This window comes from Amblyomma mixtum, chromosome 7, assembly GCF_055824585.1.
Source record: "Amblyomma mixtum isolate Tamu chromosome 7, ASM5582458v1, whole genome shotgun sequence".
Lineage (NCBI taxonomy): Eukaryota > Metazoa > Arthropoda > Arachnida > Ixodida > Ixodidae > Amblyomma > Amblyomma mixtum.
In genome coordinates, this window is record NC_143018.1 from 141,202,783 (window position 1) to 141,224,440 (window position 21,658).

General features: G+C 46.4%; 2 protein-coding genes across 2 annotated transcripts in view; both read right to left on the reverse strand.

Annotated features, from left to right (window-relative positions):
- LOC149337733 (putative sodium-dependent multivitamin transporter) overlaps positions 1-21,658 on the reverse strand; it is a 188,487-nt gene that overhangs the window by 31,285 nt on the left and 135,544 nt on the right. Inside the window, exons 8-11 of the mRNA XM_089553492.1 lie at positions 17,856-17,985; positions 3,097-3,185; positions 2,020-2,129; positions 521-588 (exon numbers count right to left, since the gene is read on the reverse strand). Coding sequence (XP_089409618.1) covers positions 521-588; positions 2,020-2,129; positions 3,097-3,185; positions 17,856-17,985 — 397 coding nt within the window. The remainder of the gene's footprint in view (positions 1-520; positions 589-2,019; positions 2,130-3,096; positions 3,186-17,855; positions 17,986-21,658) is intronic.
- Positions 5,466-10,101, reverse strand: LOC149337734 (uncharacterized). The gene is made up of 3 exons (XM_089553491.1): positions 9,807-10,101; positions 8,545-8,638; positions 5,466-8,032 (listed from the first exon to the last, which is right to left on the reverse strand). Exons 1-3 carry the CDS (start codon positions 9,957-9,959, stop codon positions 5,568-5,570), a joined length of 2,712 nt encoding a protein of 903 aa, XP_089409617.1. The 5' UTR covers positions 9,960-10,101; the 3' UTR covers positions 5,466-5,567.

Here is a 21,658-nt window from a genome sequence, read left to right on the forward strand (position 1 = left end):
AAATGTATCTGTCTCGCATACCTCGGTGTACACCTGAACCTCGCCGTAACGGGAAGGGAGGAAGATGGGAGTGAACGAAGACACCGTATTCACTATAGACGCGTCTTTGTTCATTCCAAACCATCGAGCTGGCATGGCGGAGTGGTTAGCATGCTCGTCTCGCACTCCGGAGACCGGGGTTCGATTCCCGAACTCGACCAGTTTCCTACTCGGTTTTATTTATTTATCTGGCCTGATTCGAAAGGTTAATTAGGCTAATGGGGTGATTAAGAAATTAACTAAACTCATTCCCACTTACTTGGAGCATCACTGTACGATCCCTTTAATTGGTTGCATGGTTACTAGCCAAAGTACAATTGGCCCCGTTTGAAATTCGCGCCGTGTGACGTAACGGCCATTTCGACCGATTGAAAAGCGTGATATTTCTGTCGACAACAACTGCTTACAACGATGAGGCATTGAAGGCTTCCGCCTTAAAAAAGCCTTGACGAAAGGCTTGTCGTTGGGCTCGTGCTCTTACCCTTGTCGCTGTTCCCATGTGGGGCACCGCGATGGCAAACGCTGTCATCAGGGCACCACTTCCTAGTTCTGAGCAGAACATTTGGGCGGAAACAAGAAAGAGTGAAGCGAATGAACAGTATTGTTTTTCATTGAACTACATAGAATAGACACCAGAAAATGTCCACTCTTACCGGAAGAGAAGAAAATTAACAAAAAAATAAAACGGAGAAATAAGGAGGAACAGACGATGAGAATGAACCGAAACACTGCACAATCTACATAACAGCAGCCACGGCACGAACACTAGGGTAGATGATGATGATGATGAAAACTTTATTTGTAACAAGAGAGTTTTGGACACGTCGGTCCTTGGGCCCCCGCACGGCCCCACTGCACTCAAACGTTCATGTCCCAGAGGCTCATGACGCTGGCAGAAAGTGCTAGAAAAAGACAAGGCAGGGACAGCGAGACACATTGCACCACCAATTTAACTTTTTTAAACGAGGGCGAAACACAGAAAATAAATTGAAACGAACAACTTTAAAAGTAGAAATTCAGAGGCAGGCGCTTTTTTGGAAAGGAAACAAGGCGAGAGAGCTGGATGACCGAGGACGCGCATGGCCACTTGAGAAAAGAAAGGCCTCCAGGACTTCACAGAAGTGCCTTTCTTTCTCAAGATTCTCAGAAGCGCATCATGCTGCATGCGGAACGCTGCCTAAAACCCGACATTAAGTAGGATAGAGATTAGTCGCAACTGCAAGCCCCTCAAAATCGGTTAGGTGTTAATCCATGGGCGTTCAAGAAGTCGGCGACCACTGCTAAACGGACAAGCAGCCTTTAGCAGTGGAGATTTGAGGCAATCTGGTAAAGCATGCCTGCGACAAGGAAACAGGGAAGGGTTCCACAGTACTGAAACCGTGGCTATGGCTTAAGGTGTTGGAAATTTATAAGGAAACCGTCATGTCCTTAAGGGTAACGGAATGGATTCCAGGAGAAGGCAAGCGTAGCTGGGGGCGGCAGAAAGTTAGGTGGGCAGATGAGATTAGGAAGTTTGCGGTAATACGGTGGCCGCAACTGGCGAAAGACAGGGTTAGTTGGAGAGACACGGGAAAGTGCCCTGCCGTGGGCGCAGTCAGGGTGATGATGATGTCATGCAACCGGTACAAAGTCAAGTAGACTGTATCGTTGCCACGTGCACGAAAAAAAATTGGCAACTGGCCTGTTAACTGTCAGTAATGCCTCAGTGAAAATATATTTAGTGCACAATTTCACACACATGCATATATATGAAATAAAGGAGTAATTACTCATTGTAATGCACCAAAGCTCACCCATACGGCTACAAAGCAAAGCTAGCTTTTTTTTGTATCCGCATGGCGACGCTAGGGCGGATGCACTGGGTAACTGCTCCCACATTACAAATCTACTCAACATTGGTGGATTCCCCTAAACATCTAATCAATAATGCCTAAATATATGTCATCTCACAAGCAGAATTCCTGTTGAAATGTGTCTCACCCAAAAGGTGTGTCACCCTGATGGCCTGGACCTCACCCAATTGAAAGTGAGGTGATACGATGTCTACGTAAAAATTGGCGGCGTGGGAATTGATCACCGATGAAATTGTACTGCAAAGGTTGAGATTTGCAAAGATGTATTTCGCACGGCAGTATTTTGTAAGTTCTGGAATTTGAGCTTGTTAGCTTTGGTCCTGGAAAAACAAGCAGAAGGCACCTCAAAAGCACAAGGCAACAGAGAAAAGTGCACTCAAGAATTCCAGCACGTCCTTGTGTGAGCGTTTTTTTTCTGATCTTCTGCTGCTCATTTCTGCATGATTGTAAGTTAGGAAGTAACGATAGTTGCAGTGCGTTGAATTGATGTAGCTTAGTAGCAGCATGAAATTGGTGCAAGCCGCGTTTTGTTTATTCATGCTAAAGCTGTAGCAACAAGGGAAACTTGTTGCTGGGCGAGTTGGTGCATATTCTTCGGTAAACCTTAGCACAAAACATGAAACAATTACGTGAAAGCAAGCGCGTAGTCCTGCCTTCCGTTCACACGATTGTTTCTTGTTGCTCTAATGTTTACCGAAGAAAATTGTAGCAGCGACTGCGTAATATAAGGTCGGAAGGAACTTCCGAGCTTTCTGTTTGTTCTCTGGGGCCAAATAACTCTAGCATGCGAGAGGGAAGAACACACCGGTTAACGTTACCAAAAGTGAGCCGCATCGACAATGCCTGCACTGTGATGAAATAGTTAGGCGGTTAACCATTCCAAAAAAAGAGAGAAAATGAAAAAAGTAGTTGTTCCGCTTGTTTATTCTCAGTCTGCGACGTAATAATACACAAAAAGGACAGCGAGCAGAAATACACAAGACAGACGCTGGTGTCTGTCCTGTGTGTTTCTGCTCGCTGTCCTTTGTGTGTATTTTAGCGCTAGTAATACGTTGCAGTCTGTGGATAAAAAGCACCAACTAGCCAAACTTTATTCTTTAATCACGCTTGTTTATCACATAATCGGTTATCAACAATTTGAAATTGTTTTTACTTGAATTTATTTACTTCTAATAGTCAGCTTTCACTGTCTTGAAAGTGCTACCTGATGGAGGCTCCCGCAAGGCCCGCGAGGAACAGGCCGCGCAGGCCGACGACGCTTGACAAGCGTTCAGCAACGAACAGAGGAACTATCTGAAAAAGTAATCAATCGGGAAAGAAGAATATAGCTGCTGTGGAAAACAACGGCAACGCGCCGTGCCTGCAGCTTTTTGTGCAGCAGCAGCACTCTTCAAGTCATCAAAGTATGCGTCACTGAAATGATGATGCACCGCCGAAACACGGAGCTCCTTGAGAGGGAACTTGCACGGCTCTCAACGAATGAGATTGGGTAAACACGTTTTGGCGGGCTAGTTGGTTAAGCATCTTGAATAAGCGTGAACGAACACCAGCGCAAAAGACAAGTGTCGTCCGTTTCCTTGGCTTTTGTGCTCGTCTTCGTTCGCGCTGTTTATTCAAGAGATTGGATGCTCGAAGCGGTAGGCCCAGTTGCATTTGCAGTTGGTGTCGCCCGGTCGGAAAATGTTAATTGAACTATGGTTTCACTTGGAACGTCTAATAGTGCGTGAGTGAGCCACTCCCATAGTTTTTATTTCATTTAGAGCCTTGGACGCAAGTAGAAAATGCATCCATGGCCACGCACGAGAATGCTTCCATGCTTTATTCGCCGAGAACGGCACATAAATCTTTACGAACAGATTCCGATAAGATAACTTTCATTAATATCTGCTGGAAAAATAACAGATGAAACTGGTTAACCTGAAAAGTACCCTCTATTGTCCTTGATGGGGCCCGTCGTTGGCTCTCGCCCCCCTGAAGAGATGTCTATAAAAGCGATAAAGCTCGATTTGTACACAAAAATGTGCCGCCTAAAAACGCAGTTTTCTGGTGCATAAAGGAGAAGACAATGCATGAAAACTACCGGATATCTTTGGCACTTTCTCAGAGGGATATTCGCAGGTAAGTGCAGACATTATTTATTTTAATTGTTTATTTATATTCTAAAGGCCCTAGGTATGGGGCATTACACGACGGATGGGCAGAACAGCTACGCATTGATGACTTCGATAATGATCTTGTAATAGAGGGTGTGCCATGGTGTACGGCGTCCAGCGGCAGTAAGTGCGATTTTGTATTTTTTCTAATGTTAATACATAGCAGTGCTTGGAAAAAACATTTTTAAGCAGGAAGCTATTCATGAACTTTTTTTTTATGTAACGTAAAATTTCACTATAACAATCAATCTATCCGCAGATCACCCGACGAGAGTCTCGTATTTTTTTTTATATCCACGTTTTGGCTATCGTAAATAGCGTTCCCCATTGGTTTTCTATGGCAGTCTTACTCTTCGATGCGATCGATGGAAACACCTAAAAAAATGGCTGAGGCTTAGCTTAGGTTAAGCCTAGTCAGATGCGAAGCATATTGTCGCCGAGTTGCATATCGAGCACGCCGCTTGGCTAGACGTTCTTCACGCTCTTCAGCAGTCTCTGTAGCACGCCGCAACTTTTGCTTCTCATTCCAACGAGCAGCCCTGTCTCCAGGAGGCATCTCTATCCCGTGTACGCCTAGCAGAGGCAGGCGCACCCCCTTGTATACCGCCGCTCCAGCATCACGTGTAGGGTGCCTCGATGCGCGCGCTCCTCCCGCCGCCGCCGTGCAGGGTGGAGACAACCGCGTCGTCTGCTACGACGTCCGCCATTAGGATGCCCGCTCCGTACGCAGCCAAGGGCGGCGAGCCAGCCAGTGTCACATTCACGGTTTTTGTAATTTCGCGACATCGGCTGTTATGAAGCCGTGGTGGAGGACATCGGAAATTTCGTCCACCTCAGGTTTTTATTAACATGCACCGATATCGACCTAGTACAAGGCACTGTGTTTTTCAGCTCTATCGAAACTCGGCCGCCGCGGCTGTGTCGCGCCCGTGCAGCCGAGCGCCATATACCGCCCAGCGAACACATCCGGGCCACTTTTAATGTTTCTTTGTAGTTTCAAACGTGATTTATAATTTTTGCGGAGCATTACTCGCTAATACTACAAAATAAACGACTTCTGGAACATTTTTGTGTTAAGCTTGAGTATACATATAGGCATGTTCTTTCATTTTACATTACACAATATAGTACTTTACGGCTATTTTATGCTCAGAAAAGCATTCCCATAGCTATTCTGAATTTCGTTTTCCTTTCTTTCGCGTTACTTTCGATATGCAGATGGAGATAAACAAACTTTTTAATACATGCCAGATTACTTGGTGCTTCACACATATGGTTTCTATAGCATTAAATTTTGACTCACGCAGTCACGGACTATAAGCCCTGTTTAGCATATCTTATGCAGCAATATAATGTAAACTGCTCACTACTATAAATCAGATATCGATGCCGCTAAAGTAAAGCAGCCACACGGTTTCTGAACAATGAAAAAAGAAACTGCATCCGATAATTAGCGATTTCCGATGTGATAGCTTGTTTATTTGGTCGGAAACCTTAAAATGTCAAAAACAAGCGCTACAACTCACTGCAAATTAACTGCAGCGCATGTCTTGCTTCCATGCCCATTGACTCTCGCAGCTTCGAGCTGACGCAGGTGAATGCGTAGCCGTACTCTTGCATAACTTGATATCAGTATGTTTGCCAGAGAATCCTTGTGTTGCTGACAGGCCTCCATAGTGAATCGTGTGTTCTTGTTTAAATATTCTGTGACAGCCTTTAGAGGGGACTTAAGGGTGAACAGATTGTCTGTCCAGGACGTGATTCCTTTAAAGTGCTCTTCGCAGGATTGAAGAAGGCTCATAACCGCACCACTCGGATAACACAAGTTCTCACCATCTTGGACGTACTCTTTCAGTGCAGTTAAATATGCATGCTCATGGTTCGTCGAGCCAAGCATTGCAGCCTTGCACTGCTCGCAGTTCGTTTTCTTCAAAATTCCTTTCACAACAAATCCGCCAATATGATGCAAAATACTGCACTCAATTGAAGTCAGTGCTTCAATGAACAGAATTTCCCCATCGTCAATTTCCTCTTCAACATCTCCAACGTACTCTTTTTTTCCTTGTGAAATCATATCAAGCAGGTACTCAGAATCATCCGTTTCATAGCTTGAGGTTGCTGGTGTGTGCAAAAACTGACTGACGCATACAAGTTTCAAAGCACATTTCATGTCATACGCGTTTGGAACGGGTTTCCTGTGACGCACAACAGAAAAAAGATTCTCCAGGCAGTCCTGTAGCAGTCTCCCGGTGAGAAAGAATTTGTAGCCATCCATTTTAAGCACAATATCTTGCAAACGAAGGACAACTGTTGTTGCAATCATGAGACCTGCCTGTGAGGGCTTCCACTGGGATGTGCTGCCCATCTGCATGCCTTGAATTGTGTCCACTGCCAGGCGCAACATGTGCAAGGCTTCATGGTACTTTGCCATATCTTGCCAACTAAGTGCAACTGACGGATGTCGTGAGGACATCAGTTTGTACCATTTTGCGATGAGCTCCAGGAACCATGCTGTGGTTTCAGCTTCTGGTTCGAGCACTTTCTCTCTTATTAGGCAACGAATGGCGGCTGGGGATTCCTTGAAGAACTGAACTGCTATGCCGACCTTCATTTTTGTGAAGTGGCCTTTGCTGACATGAGCTTCAGAAAGTTTGGGTGCAATTTTCAGCTCTTTGCTAGAGTCGTATTCTACGACAGCGCGCACGTGCTCCAGCTTGACTTTGTTTGAGGGTAAGCTATGTTGGCAGACAGTTGCATCGCTCAGCGTAAAGTCAATAGAGTTTAAAAGCTGACCTCGGATATTTTTTATCACGTGAGCCGCGTCCGCAGTGAAAAAGAGTTCCTTTCCCTGAAGCATCGGATGAGGGATTGAGCACACAGTGTTAGAATTCCTATGGCTAGAAAAACCTAACTCGCGCCACATAGCTCTGTTGGACGCTCCCATATCAGAGGTTACCACAAGCACTCTAAGAGAAATGTCAGCGCAAAGCTGCACGATTTCCAGAACAAAACTCTTAAGCAGACCCCCGTCGACAGAGCTTCCTGTAAAATGGTATGCGATTACCTGCTTCCACCTTGTGTTCAATCCTCCGACCATAAACACTAAGCAATGACATGCAGGTTCATCTGGAACTGCTGGAAATGTTTTCCCTCCAAACACAATGTCTTCAGCACGATCGAGGTCATACCCTTGTGCAATTTCCATTTCATCGAGATAAAGCACACAATCTTTTTCAATATCTTCCATGCCCTCTGCTTTTACTCTGAGAACGTCAATCACTTCAGTTAAGATTCCTGGTAGGAACTTGAGTCCCTGAAGACGACGGACAAGAGTCCTATTAGAAGGCAGTGGGTACCCAAGTCTTCTTAGGGTTTCGTAGCCTGAAGTTCCACTCGCAAATTTGATCTGAAGGGCTTGTTTAATTGTTTTGGACGACCAGGTGGAACCTTTGTTGCTGTTCCGAGACAGGGCTCGCATTTGGTCTTGATTTAGGAACTTCAGTTTTTTTCGTAACATTTCGCTGGCCTTTTCCATTTTTTGAAGCTTCCTTTTAATTGACTTATTTGTAGCACTTGTTTTGCTGTGAACTTCGCTAAGTTTCGCGTATTTTTTCTTCATGTCCTCTAGCTGTTTATTAAGTGTAGCACATGAGCTGTTACTGCACTTCTCTGCACGGGTTGCACGAAGTGCGCAGGCAACTTGCAGGGAATCATCTGTGGCGGGTATTGAAGTTTCTGGAATGGAACTTGGGCGAGGTGAGTTGTTCATCTGACTTTGAGCCGTCTCCCTGTCGTCACTGGGCAATGGCTGCAGTTCTTGATTTGCCGTGTGTGGCATATCAGCCATGTCGTTGACGTATTGGTCCTGAATTTCTGTTGATGTGGTATCAGAAGCACTCTGTTGATGCTGCAGAGTGCCCCTTTGCTCTGCTGCCGCAGGCACCCCTTGTAACCTTTCCTTTGGCGGCTTCCTGTGCTTAGGCATCGCTGAAAAAAGAGAGGCCACACATGCTGCAAATCAGATGGTGCATTATTTTATCATTACGAACGAGCATGCTCCAAGTCTTGCTACGTTTAGACATAAAATTAAATAAAATGCAAAATTGTCAGCATCATGCTTCTGGGCGGAAGGCGCGGCTGATTTACCTCCCTGTAAAAAATGAAAACGAGCTATTCTATTGACCGGAGGTATGAAGAGTCTTACTGTAATGTGAGCCGCCTAATTCTCTGAAGAAACATTTGTGTGAATTTTATGTTCGTGTTTTTGCACTTTATGCTTTTGTGTTTTGTTCTGAAATTGTTACCCCTCTTGCTAGGACCCTTCACTGGGTCTGCAGTATGATGAAAAAAAAAAAAATAATCGCTCCACGTGAGTCTACAAATGGCCGGTCATTACAGTACTAAGTTAGAACAATCAGGCTAAGAATGAAAGAAGCAATAGGATTAGGAAAGAAGCGTTGCAAACTTTCGTTAATGTAGAAATATGTGGCTTATTATACCTCTGAAGGAAAAAAGCGTTGGCACAGCATTGGGCCTCAATTTTTTCCACCCGTCAGCCCTATTCTGCTCAAAGGCGCTTTCTTCAAAATGTGCCTGTAACACAGAAACATGCAATGATCAGACAAACTTATTAATGTTTAAATTGAGAGGGCTTCACACTAACATTCTAAACAGCTAAAAATAAGTAACACAAACAGGGATATGCCCAAACAGTTATAAGTGAAATTCAGGTGCTTGTTAAGATATACTAAGAAAGAGGCAAAAGACCGTCGACTTCTTTCTGAAAAAAAAAACAAAAAAAAAACGGGGAGAGTGCGAGGAAATTATTGGACACTGAAGAGATGTGTGCTTCCCATGTTAAGATACTAAAGGTTCTTGCCTTTGCTGCTAGGTGGAACATGGGCAGTGAGCTAAGAAATTCCTTTAAAAATAAAACGTTGCACTCATATATGTGCGCGCAAGAAGGCAATGCTGTAAGTCAATCCTGGATTTTTCACGACTTCCCGCTTTCGATCATGCTGTCCACAAATTTTGTGGAGCTTCAATGAAACAGCTTTCTCTTTCGTCTGATCCTGTCATCACCATTAAGAAATTTCCGTTGTTAAAGGGCTCCGTAGTCATGAAATCCTCGTCACTCATCTCCAGTCAGATGTTCAGATAATTCACCGGTCATCGAATGGGGAAAGAAAAGCGAATGTCTAGACAAGCGTGATCACAAAACACATATCGATCACCAAGTTAAGCGTGCCTTTATACATGCAGTAACTACCAATTAGCCGTTAGTAAACTAGTCATAACGAGTCCTGACATGATTGTCATGGCCACACATGCGTCTTGCTTGGTCATACGCCTCATTTCTTTTTCTCTCTCACACACACACACACACACAAACGGGCACGCGCACGCACGCACACCGTCTGAGTTGGACAGCGGCACAAGAATACAACGCCGAGAAAATTCCTCAAAGCGCTCTGTATGTCATAGCATAAAAGGTAACTTAGAGCTCCCCTTACGTTCCACTGCGCACAAAAAAGAAATTGCACAAGGATCCGGTAGCAAAGAGCGCACATCTTTACGCGCTCGCAGTACTACATGTACAACAAGAGATTATAAGAACTAAGCATGTCGTGTTGCCCAGAAATAAACGAGTTAAACACGCAAGCATATGCGCCAGATATCTAGGATACAAGACTGACAAACGCTACGGTATAAAGCATGCAAATGAAAGAATAACTACGAATACACTAGAAACATAACTTACGCTGCATACACACGAGCGGTCCGTGGGTTGCCACTTGTCGCGCTTGATTTTTACGAGCCAGAGAAGCCGTCTTTTCGGTTCTTTAGGGAACCGGTACATCTTCCACTCATTTCGTGAGTGGTTCGTGCACTGGGGCACGCAACACCCGGGCATTTTGTCCCAGAAAACGCCGCGCACGTGCCTCTCCCAAGCAGCCGCGGCGACGCGTGGGGAGCGAAATGGCCGCTGCCGCTCCGGAGGCGGCGTTCGCCCCTTCAAAGAATGGCACCACCCTCCAAGAGGGCGCGCGCATCGAGGCACCCTAATCACGTGTTCACTACAGCGCACCTAGCGGCAGAAGCAGGAAACACATTTGTCGCGACGCCTCGCGCGACGGCGCGAGCTGGGGCCCCGTTTCTCCTATGTCGTTACGTCACGCATCACGTGGTCCTCCTTGGTCGCGACGGCGCGAGCTGGGCCCCCGTTTCTCATCTGCTGTGACGTCACGCACCACGTGGTCATCCTTGGTCACGACGCCTCGCGCGACGGCGCGAGTTGGGCCCCCGTTTTTCATCTGTTGTGACGTCACGCATCACGTGGTATGACATGGAGGTCACGAAAGGTCAATGGTAACGACACCGCCGCGCACGAGGAGCTGGGTTGGGCTATTTTAGTATGCTTCGCATAAAAACAGGTTTTGCTACATAACAGAGTAATGGACCAATAATTTCGGAATTTCAATAACAGTGTGTTATATTTTTCAAATTTTCAGAATTTTTCCCCGAGAAAACTGGACATCGGAGGCATTAGATTGGGAGGGATATCAGACAAGATATGATTGAAACAGCGCAAGGCTCCTTTCCTCTGCTCTCCTTTTGGCCTTCGGCCTTGCGCTGTTTCAATCATATCATGTACAACCAACTCGCCCATCAGCTCGTGCTTTCGATATCAGACAAGTTTTGTTAACTAAAAGGGCTCTGAAACACCTTCCAAGGAGAGCACATCAACTCGCTCAATCACTACGTTGTGTTGTCATAGAAACGTAAGCCAAATAATACACTTCTACACACAGCAGGGGACCAGCAATCACGCGAGAAATTTGGTGTGTCCTTCCAAGCGACTTTTTCATGCTCGCACCCTTCTCCGTTGCGCCGCCGCTGCTGCTTATATCAGTTCAGAGATGGCTATAGGTTATATTCTGTCAGACGCCAGGTAGCTACCACGTCCGCGGCCAATAAGCCGAGTAGCTCCGGCGAGTCAGGAGGCTCCACGGCCGGAGACGACCGACTCAGGGAGCAGGCAGAAGACCTGGGCACGCACGAATATTGTCGACCACTGCATGGCTTGCATAGCTTGTAAGCGGCATTTCCGTTGCGTGTCAATCATAGGCAGAAGTTATCAAAAAGCCTCTTGTGAAACCATGGATGAATTTTTCGTCAGGAAAGCAGGATCGGATTGTGTTAGTGACACTGTACAATGCTGTGGTCAATTTTCTATCGCGTCTAGTGCGACGACTTTCGTCTGGCTAGTTTGCAAGTTACGTGTTAGGCGGCGCCTGCGTAGGCCTATGTATATATATATAGAGTGGTTCTACCTTCGATAAATCAGTTGCAAGTAGCGCATGTGTTTGTCTTTCTTTCTGCGTGTTTCTTTCGTGTTTGTGCTAAAAAAGGAATGCTTTGTCAGAAAAGCAACTGGCCCCACATTTAACTCTTTTAAAGTATATTATCCGACAATATAACACAAGGCAAGACAACACTCTTGCTCGGGGTTGGTACGTCTGGAGTAGTGCTTTCACAGTACTATGGACCATCGTTCACGAGGAACTCTAATCGTGACCCGTTCGCCCTCTTCGAGAAGAAGGGCTCTATGCGCAACGATGAGGACTCCTTCACGCGACACATGTGCCAACCGTTCTTGCTATTTTCTTTAGTTTTAGTTGTTGCCTTTTGAACAAGGCACAATCCGCTTGTTGCCGGTTTGACAGAGGTGTTTCCTTTATACCCACTGTTGCTTACGCATTGTTCCACCATTGTTGTGTGGGCTTAATTTATTACATGATGCACACATGCGTATATACCTATTTTCTGTCTTCATTTCTTAAGTCCGATTCTTTTTCTGATGTCTTAGCTACTTTTAAAAGTGGGCTCTGCGGCGCTTTCGGGCTCTGCCAAATTATAACGCGACAGCGTTAAACCACTAGTTGTCCAGTTAATCCGCTGTCGGCGTTATCCGCGTCGGCGTTGTGAGCGAAAAAATGGCTGAGGCTTAGCTTAGGTTAAGCCTAGTCAGATGCGAAGCATTTTGTCGCCGAGTTGTATACCGAGCACGCCGCTTGGCTAGACGTTCTTCACGCTCTTCATCAGTCTCTGTAGCACGCCGCAACTTTTGCTTCTCATTCCAACGAGCAGCCCTGTCTCCAGGAGGCATCTCTATCCCGTGTACGCCTAGCAGAGGCAGGCGCACCCCCTTGTATACCGCCGCTCCAGCATCACGTGTAAAGCCCCTCAATGAAACAAAAGTAGCGAAAAGCTTTGAACTTTCCGACACTCCTCCTCTCCTGGCGCGCCGCCGGAGAATAGAGCCTCCCATTGGCCGAGGCGTCGTAGTCACGTGTTAGCGCGCGCTTTTTGGCTCCGCAGCAGACGCCGGCGCCATTGCTGGGGCTGGGAGTCGCGCTTCGTTTTGGTTGGTTGGTTGGCCTCAAGTAGAATGGCACATACCCACTACGGGGGAGTGGCCAAGACACAGGCGGTGAACTGTTGGAATGATTAGGAGCTTTAGAGGAAAAGGAGAATTAATAGGGTATAGGCTGACAGATTGAACGACGCAACGAAAGGGGTCCTGTTAGCTGGGAGTTCGAAGATGGGAGGACGGCACAATGTGCAAATTTGAATGCAACATCTGGAATGGTTCAATTTTGTATTGACTGTGCAACAGTTTTGGCGGGAAGCATTTTTTTCTTTTTCATCTTTGACGGCGTGTACGTGTTGCGGCGATGCCGAGCTTCTGTTGCGCGTATGGATGCAACGACCGAGGTGGCAGTGGCAAAAGATTTTTTGTAATTCCTTCCAGAAAAAGCAAGGCGGCTCGCCGAAAGGTTTGGCAGCACAGGATCGGCCGGGCAAACTTCGATAATGTTGTGGATCCGCGTGTTTGTGAGATAAGTGGTCGTTTTTCAGTTGTCAGTCGTGTTTTTTCGGATGATTTGGTGTGAAGCGCCAGCGGCTGCAGTCTTTCTTCGCACTAAATGCCGTTTGGCATGATTCTAAATAGACTCGTTCGCTAGCAGGTACGAAAGCCGTGCTGAAGCGCAGGTTTAATGTTGCTCGCTTTGCGCGGCGCGTCGGCTTGGTTTCAGTCGGGCTCGTTCGCATGAAGTTTGAGCCCGGCCGTTTACCTTGCTCGCTATGAAGGTCCAGGCTTGATGTTGCGCGCATTGCTTGCCGTATTTATGTTGCTGCAGCGGGACTCCTGGGCTCACGAACTCGATACTAAAGGGGCGGTACTCGCTGTTTGAGCCTACGCTGCTCATGCTGCTCGCGGTGCAGGTCTAGCTTTCATGTTGAGCGCATCGCTAGACGTATTTGTTTTGTTACAGTTGCACTCCTTCGCTCACGAACTCGACACCAAAGGTGTGTTACTTGCTGTTGAAGCTCCTCCTTCTCATGCTGCTTGCGATTAAGGTGTAACTTTCATGTTGCGCGCATTGCTGAACGTATTTTTCAAGCAGCGTTCTAAACCGAAATCGGGCGTTATTGTGCCTAGGCACATTAACGCACCTGTCGCTTGAATACTCGATATCTGCGTGGATAATACTTGAGAATGCAAGCAAGGACCTCTGTATAACATAGTTTCAGACATTTTGGGTTGAGGCTGTCGTCGCTGCCGCGAATTCCTGCGAAAATCACGCTGTGTGGAGCTATGTAACGTGGATATAGGTGGTGTCAAATGAACACTAGGGGCGCGAGCAATGATCCAGACGATTTCCAAAGTTCGACATTGGAAAAGCTCCTCATGGCTTTTAATGCGCAGTGGTGACGTGTTAACACTTGTGTATTCTTTTTTCAGTTATGAAAGGTCACGCTCTATATTTTTTTTCGTGCCTTGTATCTCCCACGCCACAATCTCAATGCGGCCGAATCGGAGGCAGAAAATGCAACAAAAATCATGCGGGTGCGCGGTCCGCTGCGCGCCAAAGCGCGAGCGACGAGAAAGCCACTCGTCGAACGATGGTAGTCACTCTAGTGACGCGAACTCGCTCGCGCGCGCCACTTCCAACGTGTGCTCCGCAGTCAAAGCGATCGAAGGACAAGAAGTTTCTATAAAGGAATCCAACATTGGTCTGGGCAGTTATTACAGTAACTGATTTTTCAATCTCTCATTTCATGATGTCATTTTGACCGAAGCCAAGTCACAAAACGCAACACGAAGTTCATTTGGGTGCGCGGTCTGCCGGGCGCCAAAAAAAGACGGTTGGGAGCGTCTGCTAGCTGCTCCCGACCTAGGTGCCGCCACCGTCGGCGCCCGGGAGAAGCCGAGAGAAGGAGCGCCGGCATAGGAGGAGGAGGGAGGAGATGTCGCTACTTTTAGTTTATTTAGGGGCTTTAATCACGTGTTCACTACAACGCACCTAGCGGCAGAAGCAGGAAACACATTGGTCGCGACGCCTCGCACGACGGCGCGAGCTGGGGCCCCGTTTCTCCTATGTCGTTACGTCACGCATCACGTGGTCCTCCTTGGTCGCGACGCCTCGCGCGACGGCGCAAGATGGGCCCCCGTTTCTCATCTGCTGTGATGTCACGCACCACGTGGTCATCCTTGGTCACGACGCCTCGCGCGACGGCGCGAGTTGGGCCCCCGTTTCTCATCTGCTGTGACGTCACGCACCACGTGGTATGACATGGAGGTCACGAAAGGTCAATGGTAACGACACCGCCGCGCTCGAGGAGCTGGGTTGGGCTATTTCAGTATGCTTCGCATAAAATCACCACCACGAACCTAGCAGGTGGTGCCCAGAGACCAGACTAGGAGGCAGGTGAGCCACCTAGGTCACAGGACCTTCCGGCACCACCACAACCTTCCCAACGGATAGTGAGCACAGTGCCCACTATGGGAGGTGGTAGTTAAATTAAGTGATTTGTAGCTCGGGAACAGCAACCTGTGGCGTGCAAAGCCGACCGCTGGGGTCGCCTGCCATCGGAGGGCAGTGGATTATTGTTTAACCGCCGCACCACTCAGCTAGAAGGGGTAGGATGACTTCCAGATATCTATGAATGTAAAGTAGACAATGACCTTCTGCATATATAAGAATTAATTACGCTATAGCGCCATAGCCATACCCTTAAGGCGGAGCTTAAGTGCCCCCTCCAATTTTTTTTTGCTAATGTCCGTCAAATGTCATTTTGCGCGTTCTCTGCATAGAGAGTCACCAGTGTCACGCCCTGTACGTACTATGTGGAGCCACGAATACTGAGCCACGCGATGAATCCGTGGGATAGCTGAGTAAGCTCCAAAAACGTCAGAGATCCCTGCAACGAGCCGCATTGGGAAAATTCGAAAGCATTGACGCCTCCTGGCCACTCGTCTCCTCTCTTTGCCTCTCTTTATCATTTTCTTTTTGTTTGTTGATTATTTTAACTACTGAATTAGCGTAATTCTCTTATGCAATAATTAAAGATCGATTAATTTACTCTGACGATACCTCCTTTTATCTCAGTCAACCATTTGGTTTTTCTAATTTGGCGCCGTGGTTGATTTCTCGTCCACTTGCTATATCCCCGTCCAGCCTATTCAAACGTCCAATGGTTTCTTCTGATAATTAACTAATTATTCTATGTCAATGAAACCTTTTCGTTCGATTAATTATCACTGATCAAATACATTTCGATTCATTTCAAAGTTAGAAAATTACTCACTATTAAACCACTTCCAAAAAACATGCACCCTGCTTTTCACGAAGGCAGGAGGAGAGCCAGAGCAAAGGCCCTTGAAACCAAGCTCGAAGGCTCGGAACACACAACCTATGTAGACGCGGCGGAATACGAAGGAGGCGACTCCTTTGTGGTCGTGGCCGTGAACGACTCGGGTGAAACATTAACGGCCGGTTCGGTCAAAACAAAAAACTCAGGGACAGCGGAGGAGGCGGCTATCGCCATGGCAATGGCCAGCACCAAAGCAGTAACCATAATTAGCGACTCCAAGGTGGCTATCAACAATTTTGCGCGGGGTATGATCTCCCAGGAGGCAGAACGAATCCTAAGAGATAAAGACTGGGACCAAAGAGAGGTGGAACTAATATGTGTGCCGGCACACTCGGGGAACAGGGGAAACGAGTTGGCTCACAGTATAGCTCGAGGTTATGTCAGCCGAGCAGTGAGCCGGGTTGAGTCCCCAAATTTCACGAGAGATGCATTCATATCACTTCACGAATACACCAATCAGTTTAAACTGGAAAGGAGGATCTATCCGCCACCAGACAAAAAGCTCGACAAAAGCCAGGAGGTAACGTGGCGTCGGCTCCAGACGCGAGCCTTCTTTAGCCCGTCGAGACTAGCACACATGTATCCAACACAATACAAGGCTACTTGCAAACAATGCGGCGAGATAGCCGGGTATGAGCACATTTTATGGAGCTGCAAAAAGGCGCCGCCACCGGCGGACCTACTACCAGTCCCTTCTCTAGAGCGGTGGGAGGCTATACTGGCCAGCTCAGACCCGTTGACGCAAGTCCGGGCCACTGAGTGGGCTCACAAGGTCGCCAAGAGCCATGGGCTCGAAGCCACCTAGTATAATGCTCACTAGGCCTCAGTGCTGACAATAAACGTTTTCCAATTCAATTAAAACTTTATTTTCTCTCCCTGGCCTATCTTTCAGCTATTTTGCTGCCCACGGTTGTTTTCCCATCCTCTCACTCTATCGACGTCCTTGCTATATCGAAGCTTTTCGACATTTTTGCTCCAATTAATTAACCACACATCCTACTGACATTATTTTTTTTGCGCTGCACCCAGGCATCATTCTCTTTTGATTACAGCCACTCGTTTGATGCTACCTCTTCTGAAGACGTAACAGCTGCTGAGCACACGACCCCACCGACATACCCTAGTAATATTTTCGCATTAAAAAACCCGCGCAGATCACACAAGCACGGTCACTACCGTCATCTGTTGGCAGATGAAAGAAGGTGGTTTCGCCAGTGGCTCCCTGGTGGGCCACACGGCACCCTATTAAGGGTTGCCCTCAGAGATAGTAGAGCACCGAACATCGCTGCCCCAGTGAACGGGTTGAGGACAGAGAAATCTGCTCCCGAGCTGTTCGCAATGCGGTCGAGTCCCGTTACTGTCTCCTGTACAACTCTGTGAACGCTGAATTCTAAAGATGCAAAGCGACGCAGGGCAACTGTGCGTGTATGCATAGATAGCAGAAGGGCGTGCTATCGCGCTTGTTTCTGCTGCATATTGTTAATTTTCATATGTGCCTCCTTCCTTGTAGCTCTTGAGCATCGCCACATATCTCCGTACTCTTCTCTCTGTGTTTTTGCGCTTTTTTTTTAAAAATAAGCAGACATAAGGATATGGCTACTGTATTTGTGGTAGAGTCTGCAAATATGGCTTGTTTTACATTCAACATTAAGTTTCTAGTGCATGCCAGTACGCCCGTCGGATCTCGAGTCCTGACGGTTCTCGCGCTTATAAATGGGCGACAGCTGTTTTTTTTTTTTTTAGTAATCGCACAAAGCTCCCTCGTCGACGTTTGCCATGGCGCTAGTATTGGAATGCTGTATTTACGCTTTGAGCCGGAACAACCTTATAGCTTGCGTCATTTTTTCTTCTCTAAAGGAAAGTTTTGCGCCGGCCGAAGACAATATAGGTACTAAACAGCAAGGCGTTGCCAGACTACTTTTTATTTTTATTCTAAGATGACAGCGTGTAGACTAGAATGCAAGCGGTCATTCTTTGAAATCAGCGAAAGCGCATACCCCGCGTAGCAGTGCGCTCTGCTTGCTCCGGTCAAGGCGATGTATAGTGTTTTAACCGACACACAAGCAAAGCTTGAGGGAAAGCTCACCTGATCGAAGCGGGTGATGGCCCCGATGAGCATTGGGTCGCAGTCACGGTACCAGTAGGTCAGAGCCAGGCCCGTGAGCGTTATCGTCAAGATGAAAAATGCCACCATGGCGGTGCCGGCCCACACAACCCTGTTGGTCAAAGGGTCAAAGAACATTAGAAGAACTGCAGATTGGGCTAGTTGGTGTAGATTCATAGTGATGGTTCAACAGCGCAAACACACACAGACCAAGAAGGAGACAAGACACACACAGCGCTGAACTTACATCTTATGCATCAGTTGTAAGTTCAGCGCTGTGTGTGTCTTGTCTCCTTCTTGGTCTGTGTGTGTTTGCGCTGTTGAACCATCTCAAAGAACATGTAGCACACCTGCAGCATGCGAGTGTAATTTTCTGGCAAACATGTAACGAAGTAGGGCACTGCATGCTCATAAATACTGCCCCATTACGAGAACAAAGTGGGCTACAATTAAAAAAAAAACAATTATCCTTTTAATCTTGTCACTAAATTTCCGCTTTTTTAATAAACCAGATTCATTGTCTCACTTGCATGCGAAGCTTTGTTAACGCGAAAACTTACAATTCTGCAGTGCTAAACTTAAATAACAAAAAAACAAAGATACAGGGAAGTTCTTGAGGTCAAGAGATATTGTTAGTGCTCATCTGGCAACAGTAAAAAGCTTCCTGGTCTTGTGTTTTTAGCTAAATTCAGCGTCAGATTGTGATTTGCCTGAAGCATGGGGATTATTCTCGCTCTTCGTCGGCGCGATTTCACGAGCTGTAATGGTTTGCTTATGCCTTTGTGGCTCGAGTGTTACAGGTAACGAATGACTAACACCAAAGAAGGGATTCTTGAAGCTATGAGCTTGTCAGCCTGCTTTTCCGATTATGTTGTTGAATTTGGCAACGCTGCCCGGCGCTGTCTGCATGGTGGGCACCGCCTAGCGCGAGTTATTCCTCAAAACTAGCGTGGTCGGATGGACGAGCTGAAGGTGACTTACTGACAATGACTATATACTAGTTGAGAAAGAAAAAGAAATGCCTCCATGAGAAAGCATCTGGTAGATTCCTCTGCTAGAATGTGAATTCACTACTTTTCCTTCTCCGAATTTTTTTGTTTTGTAAAAATTCTAGCTCTGCGTTTCAAAATTTTAAATATACTCCATTCCCTGTACATGAGTGCGATTGTATCAGCTATGCACCCTGGCCAATCCCCCGCCATGGGTATGTGCCATTAAGCCTGAGGACATCATCATCATCATCATCGTCACTAAACGAAGATGAGTCTTCAACAATTTAGTGTAGGAGCGTGCTGGGTAGAGTGTGTTTATTGACTTTCAGGCGTTTAAGATTTCCAGGATGAATGCTGCGCTTACTTTTATTGATGGTAGCATTACCGGAGCCTACATTTCTGCAATATCGTGTTTCACCAGTAAGCTACTAGATGCAATGGCTGTGTGAGCCCGACCAACATATTACTTTGTGGAAAGAGCTACACCGCTGATCACGAACGACACCCGGAAGGCAAGGCAGCAGGTAAAGAGGGTCAATAATTGTAACGATGGCTACCTAGCTGGTGGCTATGATTTTTTATAAAACTCTTTGTTCTTTCAATTCGAAGGCGGTTAACTGAAAATGTGCATTTCTGCAACATTAAACCCTTTTTCTCCGGAACCACAGCTGCTAGAAACGTTACATTTTTCCACTAAAATAAAATCACTAACGTAAGGGATAGTGTAGTGGTCCAGAATTATGGGAACTAATGCAGGAAATTTTGTGTCTCGTGGCGTTTATTTTCTATTGAGGGTTGAAAATTCGGAAGGCCTACAAAAACAAAAACAAAAATTGTAATTTCTATTGAGAATAATTCTTTTCAGTAAATACAGCACGGAGAGCTGATTAAAATGATATCAAGGTTAATATTCTAACTCCAGCAGGTAGTGAGAAAAACGGTCACACACAGCGGCCAAAATGCATGGGACATATAGGGCCTGCCGCAAAGCCCTTAATGAGCCACACACCCTGGTATCCTCTAGAGCAGGGCCGACAACTGCTCCCCCGAATACTACTTCAAGCAACAAACTGTGGCCTTGTGAAAGCAGAACGCCTTTATAAGACTAGTTTACTCAAAAATACGAGGTGAACCACACAGAGAAAGACAGTCACATGCGGGGAAGGCGAAGTGAGGAGGCTTAGTCTGAGAGGGCACCACGATATTTTTTAAGCAAGGAGGGATGCAGTTCGCAATGCCTTGTGACCTCGAGCGTACCAGGAGCTTGCAAGAACGTTAACATTACCTGAATTCATAAGAAAGGAGAAGTCAAGGACTAGAAAAATTACAGACCGATCAGCTTACTGCCTGTTGCCTACAAGCTAAGTACTAAGACAATCGCTAATAGAGTCAAGAAAACCTTAGGCTTCAATCAACAAAATGATCAGGCGGGCTTTCGTAAAGGATACTCGACAATAGACAATATTCGCGCTAGAAATCAGGCAATAGGGAAATGCGCACAATATAACCAACCCCTATATATAGCTTCCATTGATTACGAGGAAGCATTTGACTTAGTGGAAGCATGAGATGTCATGCAGGCATTGCAGAATCATGGTGTAGAAGAGTGATATGTGAAAATATTGGAAGATATTTATAACGATTGCAGAGCTACCATAGTCCTCCATAATGTCAGCAATAAAATTCCAATAAGGAAAGGTGTCAGGCAGGGAGACACGATCTCGACAATGCTATTCACCGCCTGTTTACAGGAGGTATTCCGGTGCCTGAAATGGGAACAGTTGGGGATAAGAGTTAATGGAGAAGTCACTTAGGACAGGAACTGCAAAGCATGATCAATGAGTTAGATAGGCAGAGCAGAACGGTGGTGCTAAAAATTAACATGCATAAAACCAGAGTAATGTTCAACGTAGCAGTTCGCAATTGATGGCGTGGTGCTGGAAGTAGTAAGAGAATATGTCTATTTAGGGCAGGTAGTGACAGCCGATCCGGATAATGAGAGGGAAATAACTAGAATAAGAATGCGGTGGAGCGCATATGGCAGGTTCTCTCAGATCATGAATGGCAGTTTGCCAATAACCGTCAAGAGCTGTATCTTACCGGTACTCACCTATGGGGCAGAAACGTGGAGGCTAACAAAGAGGGTTCAGCTGAAGTTAAGGACAACGCAGCGAGCTATGAAAAGAAAAGATAGGTGTAACGTTAGGAGATCGGAAACGGGCGGAGTGAGAGAGGGAACAAACGCGGGTTAATGACATCCTAGTCGAAATCAAGCGAAAGAAATGGGCTTGGACAGGGCATGTAATGCGAAGGCAAGATAACCGCTGGTCCTTTTTTATTTTTTTTATTTACAGATACTGCTGTCTCAGGTTCGAGACATAGCAGGAGTGGTTACATAAAGAAGAAATCATAATACATGAAGAGGCACTTGTTTTACAAATTGCGCCGGTGGAAGCTGTCGCAACGCACCATCAAGAGAATTCCACATCTCAACTGTGTGCGGGAAAAAAGAAAATTTGTGGCAATCAAGGAAAGATCTGAATGGTGTGATGTTCATGGGTTCGGTGCGGCGGGTCACACGTGCAGTACGACCAGGGAATGAAATGAGGGCAGCTAAAGAAATGGATTTGTGCACTATTTTGTGTAGCATTACAAGCCGGTCACATTTTCGTTGATGCTCGAGGGAACTCAGTGATAAACATGGTAATGTAGTGAAGAGGAAAAGTTGCGATCGTACTGGTTAAAAATGAATCTAATCGCTTTTTTCTGTATCGACTCAAGTTTATCTTTATC